This window comes from Phaethon aethereus (assembly GCF_964289735.1).
Source record: "Phaethon aethereus genome assembly, chromosome: 6".
Lineage (NCBI taxonomy): Eukaryota > Metazoa > Chordata > Aves > Phaethontiformes > Phaethontidae > Phaethon > Phaethon aethereus.
The window spans coordinates 6,572,948-6,591,128 of NC_138580.1; the positions used below are offsets into that span (position 1 = coordinate 6,572,948).

General features: G+C 40.5%; 1 protein-coding gene across 1 annotated transcript in view; it reads left to right on the forward strand.

Annotated features, from left to right (window-relative positions):
* LOC309406125 (von Willebrand factor D and EGF domain-containing protein-like) overlaps positions 1-18,181 on the forward strand; it is a gene marked incomplete at its 3' end in the record, with an annotated part of 194,780 nt that overhangs the window by 62,210 nt on the left and 114,389 nt on the right. Inside the window, exons 7-10 of the mRNA XM_082001163.1 lie at positions 3,128-3,345; positions 6,155-6,228; positions 13,130-13,400; positions 16,477-16,655. Of these exons, the coding sequence (XP_081857289.1) occupies positions 3,128-3,345; positions 6,155-6,228; positions 13,130-13,400; positions 16,477-16,655 (742 nt within the window). The remainder of the gene's footprint in view (positions 1-3,127; positions 3,346-6,154; positions 6,229-13,129; positions 13,401-16,476; positions 16,656-18,181) is intronic.

An 18,181-nucleotide genomic window follows, 5' to 3' on the forward strand; every position in this document is an offset into this window, starting at 1 on the left:
ATTACAATATCACTCATTTTTTGCGGAAAAAAAATCTGACTAGCAATAACCTGAATGGTAGTCCATTGAGACTTATGAATTAAATAACTATGAGTAGAAGAACTTATTTTAAATTCAAGAAATATAAAATTCCATTTTAAATTTTTGAAGCGGCAATGGTCTTAGCTAGAATAATTTCATTAATTATCAATAAGAAGCTCACCTGCAGATTTATTATTCAGTAAATGTGTACTGAAACCTTTTTTCTTTTTTTCTCTGGCTTACAATTTTTGTCTAACTTAATATAGAAGAAAAAAATTATTCTCATGTTTCTATATTATTCTCTTTCTAAAGGTATTTTTTTTTTACATTGACAACGTCACTTAGAAAATTCTTGTCGTTTAATCAGTAGATGCTTTGAGGAAAGGTTAATCTGGTGGACTATCATGCCTAACCAAGGGTGGCATATATACATTTACTTTCCATTTGCACTAAATAAAACACCCAACCTTTTTTCCAACACCTCCATAGGTGGCTCAGTGAGAAAAATGTTTGAACATAGGATTACAGCCACAGTTTCTCTACCCACAAAAAGCCAGCTCAAAAAAAAGTTGGCAAAACCCAGATAGTTGCTGATATTTTTCCCTTTCTAAATCCCCCTCCTTTCTCTCCCCATCATCAGCCAAGTGCTTAGACAGAAGAAAAAATAATTCAAATGATATTATAACACAATGATCTTAAACTGAACGGCACCTTATGGCTCCAGCAGCTGTGTTGGCTCTCGTACATGAAGTACTTTCTGTTTCTCCGTGGCTCCGTGCTGCTCTGTTCTACGTATTGCTCTTGGCTTGGAGTCTCTGCCAGTCCATCAGGCAAACATCCGCTGAGTTCATGGGAACGGATTTTCTTAGATATTGAGGTAGCTAAGAACACAGGCTGGTGTGTGGTGGGACGTCCCCACAGCCTCCAAGCAACTTAGACACCTACCATTTATGAGGAACAACTGAGAATTAGTCCCATAAGCTATCAAGGTAATTTTTTTAACTCCCATTTTTTTAGGCATCGATATAGCCTTTCAACATCTCGGTGAGAATGAATGCATGGTCCAGGAGCTCTCAAGTCGGGGAGGCTGAGTTCGATAGATTGGACTGAGGCAGACCCCTTGCCAGGGTCTTCTCCAGTCCCACAACAGGCATTTGACTGGAAGAGAAAAGGGAGGCAAGATTTACAGAAGCAGCTTTATTTTCAAGCTGTCTATGGGCTTGACCTGCTGGTCCCAGGATGGAGGTACAACTCGACCAACTAACAAATCTTTGAAGGAACTTTTCACTGAAGTGGAAAATTTCCGTTAGTTTTAATCAACTCATTTCTGCAGCTTACACTAATTACCAGCTCTAGGCCCTGATTGCTCCATCCTGAGGCTATTTCTTTGGATGACACTTGGGCCATTTATGATCATGTGGAATATCTGTATATACTTAAGGATGACTATCTGCTGCTGTATGTTTGCACAACTGCATGTCTCTTTTGTGCCTTTAATGTCTGTAGGGTCCGTTAGTTTATCTGAAGGAACACTGTGGGCTTCTGAAAAATGTAATGTCGGCCACAGTGCTCTAAACTGAAAATAAAAACAACTTTAGCTGAGATCCGTTTATACTGAATAAATTAACTGACAAGCTCCTTGTCTGACTGAATCCATATAACAACACAGTTGTGCTAATTATGTAGGGAATAAGTGATAAGAAAGCTAATTACAAGCACAGAAATATCTCTCTAAGTTCAGACAATATCATAATGAATGCCAAGGCACAGCAGAGCCACCGGAGTTCAGCTTCTGTTAAGTTTATCATTACTATTTTGACAAGATGACTTTCTTTGATTTTAAACTTTTGTTCTGGGTTGTGAGCACAGCTCATGGGGCCGTAATGGCAATAACTATTCCTCATGGAAACCTCCAATTTAATTGAATCAAGAACCTTGAAAATGAGCCAGGACTTTTCTACAAGATGTGAGGCAGCCTTTAAGGATTTGGTATGAGAGATAATATGCTATTAATATTTGTAGGTTTTTAGTTCAGTTCCTATAGAACTCTACAGGGTTAATTTAAATTATATTTTATGAGTCTTTTTCATAAGGATTATTTGATCGTGTTAGAAATACCATCTTAAAATACTTGAATGCCATTTCCTATAAATTATTAAGGAATTCTACAAATGGGGAAAACGATAAGAAAATTTAATTTTTTCGTATTAGATAAATTCCATTGACACTGTTTTTAGAACTTTGTTCTTTTCAGATTATAATTATGGTCTGGGACAGGAAACTAAATACTGAGCCCAAACAAGAGAAATGGACACTACTAGTCTTGCACTTAGAAGTCCCTTTAGGAAAGACAGGATGTGCAGAGGCAGAGCTGAATGAATGACTCGGGTTGCCATTGCCATATTGATTTTATCACCAGCCATCACTTCCCTTCCCATCACAGATACTTACATAGACAGTACTACCATAGTTTGTTAGTTTTCTGCATTCTTTTAGTGAATTTATGCTCACAATGCCTCTGTGAAAGACAGAAATAAAACTACCACCATTTTACAGGTTGGAAAGTGCAGCACCGTAACCTAGCTAAGTCAGAACTACAAACAGAAATCTGCTGCATTTGCTTTCCTGTCATGGATCCAAAGTTCACTATAAAGTAACTCAAGAACACTCCCTTTCCAGATCAAAAATTCCGTTTCTTTTAAATTAAATAACTCCCAGCAGATACCTCCTTGTAATAAAGCTAGTGAAAGACAAACGTTTTCCAGAAACACAGATTCATCTCTTTCTTTGTCATGAGAACTACTCATCTTCATTCCCTGGGCATGGACCCATAAAGGTAAGAGTCATTCCAGAAATATTAGCACCTGTGGAAAGAAAAGCACCACTGAGTTTTAGTAAACTGTCTACTGCAGAGGGAAAAGAAAAGCACAGTAAAATGTGCAGAGGGATGCCAGGTGGAGTCAGTCGCAACCATCCTCACGCAAAACCCATCTGGCTTCAAGGCATGTGTGTCCTGGGACGTGAAACACTTGCGATGGACAGTAAACAGAGTACAGGCAACTGTTTGGATACCTCTTGTCAGACTCGGTCTTCATGTTCATTTTAGATAGCCAATTACCGGGGCACCCAGACATCGCCCTTTCGGCATGCCAGGTGGATCTGCTGCGAGCGCCCTGCTCGGGGAGCAGCTGCGCAGCGGCCACGCTGGCGGTGATGGCCGTGACAGACTTCGCTCAGGACGGGAACCGCACCAGCCGCATCCGAGCTGAGCCAGTCGGACGGAGGGATTTGCTTTGGAGGGCTTACACACCAAAGGATGTGAAGGTCAGGTCCTAAAATAATTCGGAAAACGTGTCAAATTTAAATGGGAGGTTTAGTACTGCAGAAAACAACAATAAAACTTAACCATATAAACATTTGGGGACTGCCGTTAGCAGAGTAAACCAAAACAGCTTCTTTATACATCAAGAAAATGAAGAAAAAAGCCTTATGCTTTAAAAAATTTAGGTTTGATTATTAGTCAGCACATCAGTAAGGCCAACAGCCGGATTATAGATGTAACCAGGCGCGCTTGTGTATGATGGAAGAGGAGAGAGGGAGAACCCGGGCTGGGGAATGAGTACCTTTTTGAGAAGGAGGGAGAGGGAAAACCGAGGGCTTGGAAAACAGTTTCTGAACAAGCAGAGGAAAGGCAGTACCTCAGTGATGAGAAAGGAGAACCGGGAGTCAGCAGCGCCGCGTTCCAGTTGTGACTGCCAAGAATCACTGGGACACTTCCGACGACACAGGCGGCTGCTCCATCTCTTCATTTATCCCTGTACAAAATGTCCAAAATACAAATAATAAGACTAAGTCAGGGAGGCAAGCCATGTTTTCCCTGCCTAGAAAGGAATGTAGCGAGCAGGGACTGGCTCGCTGTCTGTGAAGTTGTTTTAGGACCTCGGTTGGGAGTTTTGAGAGCCATAATCCCACCACCCAAGAGAATAAACCAGAGCATGGATTTGACTCAGCTAAATTTCTCAGAGCAGTGGCACATCCAAGCTGGTATATTTGAAGTAACTGAAAACAAACCCCAAATGAAATCTATAATTTCACTGTCCTGATTTTTGTGGATTTGCTCATGAGAGAACAAGATTAAACTGGACCAAAATAATTTTTGTCTTCAAAGGTAAAATGCCAAGCACATGACTATATCCTTTCCTCTCCAGCATAGGCTTCTTTTAAACTTTTTAAAGTTCTTAAATCAGAGATTGCAGCTAATGCCATGTAGTACACTCACATACCTGTATTTTTTCTTGAAGTTACAAATGCTTCCATTAAAATACAAAAATGTAGCAAGTGTGAAATGGAATTAATCAATTTTAATAATAAATTCTATCTATCTTGGTTAAAACTTGATCTATGGAAACATATTAGACATTGCCTTCCCTCCCCTCCATTTCCCCATTGCTGCTTTGCAGTTAATTAGAGGTGTTTTAATGTAACAGAGTTCCTGCAACATATCAAGGAAAAATCCATATATTAAAATCCACATAATCTTTAGTCATTCAGACTTGTTCCAATAGTTTTGATTTATCTGAAAATTGAATGGCAATGGTGGGCAGAACATCCTGACCCACTCAGACACCCAATAAAGTGGATTCCTTCAGAAAACTAAGACTGCCAACAACTACTTCTTGCATCCTCTGCTGGTATTATGCAAGAAAATAGCAGAGCAAGAAGGGCCACATAGATCTGTTCTTGCAAAGGTTTTACTTAGGAAGATTGCAGCCATGGAGAAAATGGGAAAATTCTGAGACACTTCTTTATATCGCACTGTAGATACAATTGACCTCAGATCAAAATGCTGCTCAAAGAGATGTTCAGTTTTTCATTCCTCAAGACCATCACTCTAACTTTTTGGGATGCCAGACACTGGTGAGTGTCTAAGCAGTGTCTCTGTGCAACAGTTAAATGGCATTTTGAAATAGAGCTGGTGTATTGCTGCAGGTGAAGAATTTTGTCTAGGAGTGTGGTTCTATCTTCACCCTCTTATTCATTTATTTAATTTCACCACTGTTCCTAAAAGCTAAGTTCTGTTTTGTCACTGAAAGACCGCACAAGGATATAGCGGCCATTATTCTTCCCCGCTCTGCAAATCATGGCAGAACTAACCAAATTGCACCTCTGGTTTTCTCACGGGCAAAAAGCGAGCAAAGAATTAACAGCCCTGGCCAAGAAATCAGCCTGGCAGGCTGGATATGGGAAAACCATAATACTTCATCACTCCCACCAGTACGATTGGGAGCTCTTCATATTGCAAATCACTACAGGATCCAGTCTTGCATTTCTGAGAACTGGATAGCAGAGTATGAAAAAACACCATCTTGAGCAGATACGGCAATGCAGGCCCAGCGCTGCCCAAGATATTGCAGCTTCGAAGGGAGTTGCCCTTCCCCTGGCCGTTGCAGGCATGTCTGCTCCTTGCAGGGCTCCAAGACTCTTAGACACTGGCTGCGACCAGCTTGTGACCAAGCGACCAAGAGCTGATGCAGCGGAAGGTCTCTGTTGCTATATTACATCCTTTCCTCTTTTATTCACATGCCAAAAGCAGACAGCTCCAGCAACCTGATTTGGGCCTTTGTCTCCAGCACCTGATCAATAACCTGCACATTCAATGTATAAATCAGCCATTCATATGCTGTATTAGGAAATTTAAGGTCAAATTGGGGGACAGGCAGTGACTACTACTAAAATATGCTAATGCTATTTAATTACAGCGTACCTTCCACCATACTTCAGGCATTAAAATTAGTACAATTTAATGAGCACTCTACTCTCTTGGTAATTTCAGTTGAATGATCTACTTCTTAGCAAAAAACTTTAATGAAAAAGCTTTGCTTTTTACAAGATAAAGAAAGACAGTGCATTACATCAGGTGGAATAGGAGCACTTTGAACTCCCTTATTGCATGTGATTAAACCCCGTTGTTTGAAAGCAAAGCCTATTTTGTACCCATTCGCAATCATGTTTTAAAAGTCAGATTTTAGTCTGTACTTGACACATGAATCCTGCCCCTAATGTTTTGTGAGGAGCAGTAATGAAGAAAAACTGCTGTGTAGACTGTATTCATTACACATTTCATTTTAACTAGGTCACAGTTCGAGACCTCCCAACAGGGAACTGCTACTCCTTCACTGATCCACACATTATCACATTTGATGGATGGTGAGTATTCTACTTTGAAATAATTTGGCTCAATTACTGCAGTTTTCAGTTTCTGGATGTAGCATGCATTTGGTTTTACATTAGAATATCAAAAGAGCGTTGTACTAGTTTGCTTATAGTGATTAACGTAGTGCTTCAATAACATACATGATTTCCTTCCAGCTGTTTATGTTCCTTTTAACAAAAGGACTAGAAATGGATTAATCTTGAAGCAGCAATGGTTCTGAGTCTGAATAATTTTTACAAGACAAAGGTCAGATTCCAAAATGTTCTTCAAACAGAACCCTCACGACTGACTTTGAGAGGGTGTCTAGACGATGTGGCATCATGTCAGCGACACCCCAGTTCCACCCAAGTGAGCCATTACGTCCCTGTAGCTACACAGCACACAGGGACAGCATGGTCCTTCCCAGCAGTTTAGCAACACCTGATGCAAAGTCACTCAGCCCAAAGATGCTCCTGCATTGTTCTACTTCCAGAGCTGGTTTATGCACAGCTGCATCTCTGCATGGAGTTGACAATCATAACCAAACCCAAAAAACCATAAAGATGGCCATACAGTCTCAGATAAAAGAAGTCCAGAAATGTGAAGTGGCAAATATCAGGGAAAGAGTGCAAAACCAAAGTTGTACATCCTCCTGTGCTGTCCAGATGTCCTCCTATATTATCCAGAAATAAGTTGCTTAAAGACTTACTGAGACAAAGGTGGTATTTTTGTTTGACAACCTGTACTGTACAGAACCTTTTTTCAGTTAACTTCCCTAATCATTCATTAATCTACTTAACATAACATGAAGCTATTTAACATAACAGAAAGTTTTTAAAGTTTGCATCTGGCATGTTTGATCTAAAGTTGCTAATATTTCAGATCACATTCCAGTTTGTCATTCCACCATTAACCTCCTAATGGCACAGATAATGACTTTAGGTGCACAACGTCCGCAGGGGCTCAGCAGGCATGATATTCTAATTTTGATATCCTAATGTCCCAATTTCAGTCCAGCGTGCTCTGGAGGTAGCATCTGAAATGACGCCAAAGCTGGAGAAATCTGTCGATGAAATGAGAGGCAGAAAGGCAGCAGCTCCATTAAATGTTATACGATACATCAGCCTCAAATAAAGATATCACCTAAACTGGGTAGTCTCAGCTAGGAGATTAGCTCTGCACATCTAGGGCTTTCCAGTTTCCCTCCTGCTTTGCTGAATACCATTTAAAATGTGGTCAGGCTCTTCTTTCAAGCAAGTTTGGTTGCTCAATGTGTAGAAGCTGCAGAAGAGCTAAAAGAGGTGGAAAGACATTCCCTTGCCTCATGGTATTTCCAATTATTTCAGCTCTGGGATATTAAATTAGATTAGAATATTATCTCAAAACTCTCTATACATTTATATTCTACAATATTCCCTTCTGATTTAGGGCTAAGAAAGCACAGTGATCTGCCAGGTTGTTGTGTTTAGGAGGTCATAAATTACTGAAAAGTGCCTTTTGGAATGAGGGAATGCTCTCAGACACATAGTACATTTTTACACAGCTTCCATGGGAAAAAAAAAAAGGTCTAAAATAAAATAAAGCTATTTTATTTGAATAACTTATTTTGCAACCCTGTTATTAACATCACACAGAAATGCTTCTAAGCAATTTACAATTATATTTGAGCACAGTGATTTTGGAAAAGGTCATCCTCTGTGGCACCCTGCCTCAGAGTCACATAGCCTTGACACGGAAAAATCCCAGGATTAGCTTGGCTCCTTGAGATCTGCAAGTTTTTTCCCTGTGGATGGACGTTCATTACTGCTCTGTCCAGTGTAGCTTTAAATAAGCCAAGTTGATGGAGCTTCTGCCATCTCAATAAGTGCTTATTTCACTAAGATATATCACTTCTTGATACTCAGCCAAGTTTCTTACCCATCATTTCACAGTCCCATTACTCCTACTTATATTCCCATTTATTATTGTAAATAATTTCTCTTTCAATTATTGTAATGATTATGTCACCCTATTACACATCAGTTAAGCAACTTCTCTGTCTGCCTATCCAAAAAATGTTAACACTTTAGCAAACGATTTTAAAGCACTGTATCTAAGGAGTGGGGAACACATTCCCCTTTGGTACGTGGTGGGAAGTCGTGTTTGAAATGAGCTGTGCTTTACATATTGTGAATGGAAGAATTATACAAAAAGCTTGTGGGCTCAAGTAAGACACCACATGAGTGTCCCTCAAGAACAAAAAGGTATCAGAAAGAGACCGATCTGCAGATTGCAAACAGCGAAGCAAGAGAAGAGAAAAAGCCGAGAGAAAATTATCATAGGGACTATGAAGCAATTAGGCTGAGAAGATGAGTGGAGCATCAGCTCTTGGGCATCAGGAGCTACGTTGACCATAAATGACTCGTCGACACAGGCTCAGGTTAGAACATTACACCGGAAAGAAAAAAAAACATCCAAAATTAGCCAAAGAGAACTGAAGGAAATAGCAGCCTTTATCCACCTCTGTATGGCTACAAAGATGGCAGCAAACAAAGCTTAATACCAAAAATACCAAACCTGTTTCTGAGATCAACAGCAGAACATCCATCAAACCATATAACCCAAGGAAATCCATTTTTTACACCACAAAGCCTGTAGGTCAGCTTACCAGGAGACAGCGGGCTCCAAGATCAAAACACCGTAGGCAGAGCTGCTGGGAATGGGTGGTGATCAGTTGTCTCTTTGGCAGCATTCCCACCCACTCAGGTCCTGGGGATGGCTCACTGAAGGGCTGTCACATGAAAAGCAAGGGAAAGGCTGAAGATGGGCAACATCATTGCCAACAGCAAAACAGTAGGAGTGTTTTCTATGCAGATAGACATGCACGTAAACATACTCCTGCCTTTCACAGAGTTGCTTACCTTTTCATATTTTCCCATTAGCAATAGCGAAGAGAAGGGAAAATGCGCAATGGAGAAAAGCAAGGATGAAAGCAGACATGAAAATAGAAATTGCAACCTTTTTGATTTCGAAAATTTAACTGAAAAGCAAAGCTCATAAAAATTTAACTTAATTTTAAAACATTGATTCTAATAATTTGTTTAGCAGAATTGTTGGAAAATTGAAAAATGGCATGGAAATCGAAAGACTGGAAGACATTTCTTTTCGGTAGTACAATTTTCCTACTGAAATGCTCACTTCCAATGTATAGGTTGATTTGTAAGATTTCACAATAATACTTAATTTTGTAACTTCTATAGCAATATTTTCAATGATTTTTAATCTGACATACTAAGTTCACTTTACATCTGAGTTAGCTAGCTATTCATTAGAAAACTGAAAAACCTGACTTCTGATGATAACACTCCCCTTTGGTATGCCTCTTGCTAATATGTTTCTGTAGAAATATTTATCTTGTAATCTTTTCATTCTTTTGACCAAAGGAAGTGACTGAAAATCAAAGCAGAATGTGTCATATTGCACAGTGTAAGCACAATCAATTTGTGTATATTGGAGCATAGATGTGAAATAGCGTTAATTATACTAGCTAAAATCCAGAGAGACCACTTCCTTTTATAGCAAAGTACCTTCTAAATTAAACAAATGTGAAAGCCTGGTAAAGCAAAAGTATAGCACTCATTACTAGTTATGGCACATTATAAATATAAAAGCTTTTCATGCCATAAATTGTAGATTCTTAAATATAAAGTACTAGCTTAAAACTAAATATGCAGAAAATCCTTTTAAGGCAAAATATAAAAAGGAAAATATTTCTTGATTGGTGAGCTATATATAATATTCGTATTATTTTGCATTTTAACTTAAAAAAAAAAGATTTTTGAGTTTTCTCAAACTTGTATGATAATCCATCCATTGATATTATCCCGGTGGAACGGCATCATTTCCTGCAAAATGACAAAACCCCTCAGTTTCCACTGCTTCATGCCTGTAGTGGGTTTTGATGGCATTCATCATAGTAGCCCACAGCTAAGTCCTGGACATAAGCAGCCCTCCCAGAAGTGCAGTTCTTTTTGATGGTCTGTAGAAGTTTATATGTCTTCAAGCATCCGGCAACTGCTGAACATAACCCAGCAGCTTCGTTCCCTGAGAACAACACAGTCAGCCCAGTGATGAGCGCTCTGAAACTAGAGGTCATCCTCCAGCATCACCCAGAACTTCCGAGGGTCACAATTAGAACAAAATGTTGGAGTGGTCAAACATTGGCACAGGCTGCCCAGGGAAGTGGTGGAGTCACCATCACTGGAAGTGTTCAAAAAACCTGCAGACATGGCACTTCGGGACATGGTTTAGTGGGCATGGTGGTGTTGGGTTGACGGTTGGACTTGATGATATTAAAGGTCTTTCCCAACCTTAATGATTCTATAAATAGTTCTCACTAGCAAGGAGCAAGGAAGCCTGGAGGAACAGGTCAACAAATCAAATTATTTGGTGGCAAAACTGTGTGGAAAAACTTTAGGAGCAGCCACAATAATAACGGAATGAATAAAAAGTGTAGCTTAGTGGATAGTAAGTGTATTGTGTTAGTTAATCTAATGCTACTAGTAGCAATTGTTTGCATATATTTATATTCCCTTCCATCCCTCTCTTAAGCCAACAGAAATGATTCATATAACATCCTCTGTCATAATCAAAGACTTAGGAGCATTTTATAATTGCTGGATTAAGCACACAATTTGAGCCATGACTTCATGTTGGGACGAGAACCTGATGCACTCCTTGAAAAACAACCCAAACACATGGATGGGGAGGAAGGGAACCACTTTCCACCCAGTACATCTCCTGCCTCAGACCATTAGGGCAGCAGGATGGGGAAGTGGAGGGCGATTTAGACACAAGCAGTGGTGCCTAGTGCACAAAGGATACGCAGAGCTCCCTCATGCAAGAGCTCCAGTAACCCCACGTCATGCTTTTAGCACCACAAGCAATTTCTCAAATATCGTCCAAAGAATCATTACATCAATTACAGTTGTATAAACATCACAAAAGTTTACCTGACTAGATTCAGTTATCCATACAGGTAATTCAAAGGCAGCTGAAAGCTTCAATTTAGGCGTTGTAGATTGGTTATGTGCTATGCAATCTATGCCATGACTTAATTGAAGAACTCTAAGTGACTTCGAGGACAGCTGGATTGGGTCCACTGTCAATGTTTATGAAGCAGTAAATAGCTCCTATAACTGCAACGGTATTTATATGCATATGCTAATAGAGTCTTATTTACCAGATACAGCTGATTAGTCTGGGTGCAGCCATTCTGATGCATTATTTTCCATCAAGCTCTATAAACATCTTTCCTTCTAAGCTTCCCCTGTTGAAGGAACTGTGGAAAGTGATTCTCAAAAAATATCCTGTCTCCTCTGTCTCTCCTGTGAAGATGTCCAAATGGAGCTAGTACTTGATGTTAAAAGACATTATCTATTTTTTATGTTGTCCTTAGTTCTAATCAATCTCAGCAACAGCATCTGCACAGGGTACTTAGGATTTATGTACCTGATTAGAAAATAAGATGAGACAGAGCAATTCAAAATCTTATCGTTTCATGGCCAACTTCAATACATTTTTCAAGATGAAAGATAAAGTCAAATGTGTTTTCTAGCAGAGAAAAGCAGTTGGAGTTTAAATTCTTATTGTGTTTTAAGCTCCATAGCTTTCTATGGTTTTCATTCTGAAGAGAAATAAAGTGCAGACATATACATGCTAAAAAACCTTGGTTCTTTAGCCATTTGTTCCTCTGTATGGGAAACACTAACAGACTGAAAAAATATTGCTGTTTGTATGACAGTGCTTAAAAAAAATCCTGTTATTTAGTTTAATTTTTTTGTACATTTCTTTTTACATTTTCTTTTTTATTGTAGAAAAGAATAACGCTTATTATTACAAGCTTATAGCTTAGTTTTCATTGTATTTCCTAAAAATCGTGTTTAAAACTAAATGCAGTGCCTTACAAAGGACATAGAATAAGCCATCGTTTTTAAAGACGGCAGCTGGTGGCTTGTGAGGGGAAAACTCCAGTATCATATATAAAGTATACAGCTACTGTTTTCTTTGCTTTTATACATCACATTAGGATAAAATAGAGTAAAGAATAAGACAAGCTTATGGATTGAGAAAACAGAGAAGAAGTAGTAGAGGAAGCTCCTTTTGCAGGTCCCTGCTGTAGAAACCCAAGGGGCTGCAGCCAGGAGGAGTTTCACCTGGCTCATGCAGAGGGGAAACACCTGCCGAGTTATTCAAGTTATTCAAGTTATTCAGGTTATTCAAGTTATTCAAGTTATTCTACTCGTGGCCTGACTCAGATGGAGCAAGGACTTGTTGCACAGAGAAGAATGAAAGTCCCAAATTGTCCAACACGTTGCAGCGTGCCGGCTGCCGATCCCTTTAGAGCAGAAGTTGTACTTCCCGAGAAGTTGTTGAGAGGGGAACAGGTTTTCAGTAGAATTCCAGTTTTTCGCAGGAAGCATTCACCCCGGCACAGTCAGCCTTGTAAAAGTTAGAGATTAGACACAGAAGAGGTTATTTGAGCACTGATTTTACTTTGAAGAATATCACGCTGTACAGCATCCTGTCAGAACGCAGACGTATTTACTGAGGCCTGGAGGCAGGGACTTTTCCTCCATTTGCTTTTTATCAAATGTTTACCCTTTTCATCCACACTCATTGCCATAGCAGCAGCTGGGAGACGGCTTCCCCGCTGCTCACGTCAGCTCTCACGCGCTTCCAGCTAATAACCGCGATGGCGTTCCCTTGCTTTCGGTGCCGGGGCGACGCTTCCCTGCGCGTTGATCTTTCCCTCCTTTATGGCCAGCCACGCCGCTGGCCCAATGCCGCAGCGCCGCTGCGCGAGGACCGACAAGCAGCCGTCGCAGGTGGACGCTCTGGGTCTCTGAATCCTCTTTGTTGTTTGTTGCTGTTTAGGCGCTACGATAACTATAAAATCGGCACCTTCCTCTTGTGCCGGAGCGTGTCGCGGGCCTTTGAAGTGCACGTTCGGCAGTGGGATTGCGGAGGCCGCCGCTCCGCCGCCGCCTGCAATTGCGGCGTAGCCGCGCGGGAAGGCGGTGACACCGTGGTGCTGGACGCCTGCAATGGCCGTTTTCGGGAGAGCAGACCCCAGCTAGCCGTCAAAAGCACTGAGGCATCACCACACGTCAAAATCCTAAAGTCCTACGGAGGGAGGAAAATAACAGTATGTGGACATTTGAGTACTCTTGTTGTTGTTGTTCTTTAAAAATGTGAGTTTAATATTTCTGAATTATTAATGAGGTTGCTACAAAAAATATCTATGTGAAGCGCCCGCAGCAAAACGTACCGAAAAATGAGATGCTGGGAAGAAGCTGGTTAAAGTGTTAGTTTAACAAGCTGTAAAACAAAACAAAACAAATATCTCTAGAAGTTTTTCAGAGACGTACTGGAGTGCCGCTGCTGTTCCTTACTCTCCGCAGAACGGCAATCCGCTCTCAGTTTGTTTATGCTAGGCGCTACCCAACCGCATCACATAAAGTAAATTTCTTTGCAGAGCTTACAATGTAAACATTCAAGGAAAGATCACAGGTAGCAGAATAATGTAGTTGTAGAGTGGAACAGTAAGGCAATATGAGTCAGATCCAGATAGCCCCCAAAAGCCACGAAAATGGGCTGCAAACGTGCAACATTTAATATAATTTAAAGTCTTCACCTAAAAATTATGTGGCCACAACATAGTTTGCACGAGTATCACTTAACCACACTAATCCAGTGAAATCACCGGAAGCATAAGAGCAGGATGCACCTGGGGCTTTGGTGAGGAGAAGAGACACAAGTTACGGCCAAGAAGATAATTTTATGCTAGAGTCGTATCATCAAGATTTATTGCCAGGAAATGTTTCGGGTGAAGATATGTCCACAATAGAGCCGGGATGATGCAGGGAGTGCCTGTGCCTGGCTCTCGTCATGATCTTGCTTGGAATTGCTCTTGGTAAGGTAGTAATTGAAAGTCTGTTAATTATAGAATAGAGAAAAAGCAGGAAGCAAGCTGTCATTTCATTTTGCAAGTGAATACAATATAAATACTGTTTTATTACCAGAATAATCTTAACAAGGAAGCCCTGTTCTCATTTACACCTCGTGTAAACCTCAGTGAAACAAATTAGAACACCCCTGGGACATATATAGGAATGCTGCCCTGATCTGAATGGGAACCTAGGAATTGTGCAGCAACGAATACGGTCCCTGGCTATGTGCACGCTGCATCCCAAGCTGCTCAGCAGTTGCCCAATGCCAACCTCGCAGAGCGCGGGAGCTGGCTGCCCCGCGACTCCCACACCATTCAACGATGACGCTTGGAATGGGGTTAAGTCACTCTTTTCAGTGTAAGGTAGCACCTTCCAGCAGCCAGTATCTAGACATGTCTGCAGACTGAGGTCCCAAAAAAGCTTCTTCACAGTCTCAGTCAGGAGCACCAAATCCAGGTGGGTTACAGAAAACCTGGAGAGTTATTAGGTCCTCAGTGGCAGATGGAGAAGAAAGGGTTACAGCACTCAGAATTCCTGAAATAAATCCACACCTGGAAATATTAATCCAGACAGCACAGAGGAACGAAGCAGCTCATGCAGTCCTGACTGCAAGGATTTTATACACAGCCTTGTATGAAATGCTCCTCCCTGTAGTAAAGCATGTAATTAGAGGGCACATATTTATGTGAAGAATCAAATCAAATCCTACCCAGCACTGTGTCAACTGCAGTTCTGCTGCTCTACCTGTTAAACCACTATGAAAAACTTAACTCATCAGGCCATTCGAGCTTTTTTTTATCTTTTTTTTTAAAACTTACCTTGGGAACTGAGACATATAGCCAAGGTGGAGGTTTGGCCAAGGTGGACGTTCAGCCAACGTGGAGGTTCAGTCAAGACCTTCTGATGTATTCAAAGAATAGGTTTTATATGATGACTTCCATTATTCACCAAGGCCAATGATTTTTTTAAAAAGGATGCTTTAAATGCGTTGATCAAAACATGGAGGGCCTGAGCTCATAGAATCACAGAATAGTTTGGGGTGGAAGGGACCTTTAAAAGCCAGCTAGTCCAACCCCCCTGCAACGAGCAGGGACATCTTCAACTAGTGTCCCCGTCTGTTACTGCAGTCAGTGTCACGTCGCTGCCCCGCTCAGCTGGACGAGGATATCGCTCACGGAGAGCTTCCTCAGAAAGTATTCTCATCCCTCAAACGATGACTGGGAAGCTAAAATGGGCAAGATTATTATTTAGTGCAGCCAAAGTGTAAAGTCTGGATTCCAGCACAGAAACACAAGTATAAGCTAGTTGCCTCCTCACAGATATAAATAGATTTGGTGGGGAGGAACTTATAAGGGACCAAAAAATCCCCACTGAAAGAAAGAAAAGCAATGGACATTATTTGGCTGAATAAATTATACTTAGGCAGAGGTGACTTCAAAAAAGGAAATTAACTACTTTGAAATTATTGTAATGAGATTTTTCCAACTATTTAATGTACTTTTTAAGATTAACTGAAAACATTTAATTTTCGATTAAAAAAAAAAAGGTTACTTACCAGGATAGAGTGCTCCTGCTCCCACTCCTGGCATAGATCAGTTTCAAAATAATTTTCTTTTTACCTGTAAATATAAAGCAAACAAAAAAAAAATACATTTCAGTTTAACAGATTTTTTTTATTATTATTATTTGGTTGGGAAGCCAATCTGAAAAATCCATTATCCACACAGTTACTCCCTTGTCTTAACCTCAAGATTTTTTTTTCTTTTAAAGGTCAGTGTAAACCTACCACAGGTTCTTTAATGAGGAAATTGCTTTATCCACTTTAAAACACCATCATTTTCTGGGTAATCTGGCCTTGGAAAATGAAACGATTTTTCAGAGGGAAGAAAGCTGTTTTTCAGAGTTGGAAGTCTAGCTAAAAGAAATTATTTCCCAGACAAAGACACAAGGGTGGCTTTATTGTCATGGAAGTTGCTTCAAAAATTAGCTGGTAACTTACCAGTGGGAAAACTTCAATAAACGTAATTATTCATTTAAAAAGAAAGTACTTGTGAAGTTTTATATTTATGTAATGCTATCAGATATGAGTACGTTAGAATCTGAAAGCAAGCTAAATAATAGCACAAATAAATATTTGTGGTATATCTAAGTGATCTTAAATTACCTCCACCATTACCAACGTCCTACTTTGATATTTTCGTTTATAGAAACGGTCTTTTTTATTGCATAAAAAGCTTGGCAACAGCTTCAATTCATTGCTTTTTTCTTCAGATCCTGTTCCCTTCGGGAGCATTTGTTCGAGCCGACATGAGCGAGTGGGGAATGGGTCTGACGGTGAGGACGCCGGGCAGCGACTTCAACAGCACCAGCGGTTTGTGTGGCCTCTTTGACGGGATCGGGCACAACGACCTGAGCAACGTGCGTGAGGAAGACTTCATAGAGGAGTGGAGGTACAAAGCAGGAGAGGATCCCAGCCTGGGAGATGCTCTGTAGCACTGCATCAAGGGGTGTTGATAGGTTTATTTCATTACCCGCTCCCCTCATGACTTGGCAGAGGTCTGCTTAATCGAGCAACGGAAGCCTGGAGACCCATCACCATCCGAACGCACAGGGCTTAATTTTCAGCCAGCACGATACACATAAGCAGTTACTAAGAGAGAACCTTCATATTCACAAGTGATGTCATGCCAACAGCAGTGTTAAGATCCCACTCAGCTGTTAAAAAAAATGCTGTTCTCACCCACACTAGCAAATGTAGATAACTGACAATAGGGATTAATTAAGGGTTTGGTATTTCCCTTGTTCTTTTATTCCTGAACACTAATTACAATATGTGAGTATAGATTAAATGTTACACTTTGACAAAGTGTGGTAATATAGGTACCATGCTAAAACTTAATATCTACTCTACTAATGATGACAGTGAGCTCTAAAAACTGCACTTTCTGAGACAGATGGTCCAGAACCAAAGCGAGGAATCTGGCACGGACATAAACCTGTCCCTCTCCCTCTCTCTTTCCCTTTCCCTGTCCCTATCCCTATCCCTATGCCACATTTTTAATTCCTGTTGCTGAACTCTAAATGCGCCTAACAGGGGTTCTCAAAACCAAAATGGGTTTGGTTGACTGTGTAGGTTTGTTTGTGAAGTATGTTTTGCAAATAAGGAAAAATCAAGTGAACTGCCTTAACACACCACTTAATCTGTACATGGGCACTCAGTGCAATCCTATAGGAACAATAAATTTTAGACCTATTGCATTTCAGAAAATAAACAAACACCTCTACCATGTTCTAGTTATATTCAATGGGCCTCAACAATGGCTATTTAATGGCACTTTTGATCTGTTTTTATAAATTGCATTATTTAGAAGTCAACAGCCATCTTTAACTTCTTAATAATGTGATAATCAGCCAGAGCTTCCTTCTGGGAAGGCAAATGGAGAAATACTTTGGTGCAAGAACAACGAACGGCTGACTACCAAGAGGGGCTAACAAGATCCTTAGGAGGACTTGTTCAAAGCCAAAGAAAAATCAGAAGCCAAAGCACAATATATAGGAATCTTCCTATAAAACAGTGAGGAGTTTTCTAGGGCTTGGCACATAAGGTGGAGATACTTCAGGAAAGGGAGAAGAAGCACTTGTTAAGTGAGAAGGGCAAGAGGGGTAATGAGTTTCACCTTGCAGTACTCCCAAGGATGGGTTGTCAAGGACCCTTCACAACCTGGTTAAAAAAGCAACTAAGCCCATGGAAAGGCTAAGGCCACCTCCAGAGGAGACTGGATCGGTCTCTGCGCCACCCACAGAGAAATGGCACAGTAAAAAACAAAACCTGGAAGGTGTTTTTCCTGCTGCTGTTTTTAATTTCACTTTAAATAACACAGAAAGCGTGTTAGGTTTTCTGCAGCACCTGAAGCTAGCCTGAGTGCTCACCATCTGGCAGCTCTTTCCCTGGCTCCCACCTCTCTCAAGCAGCTGC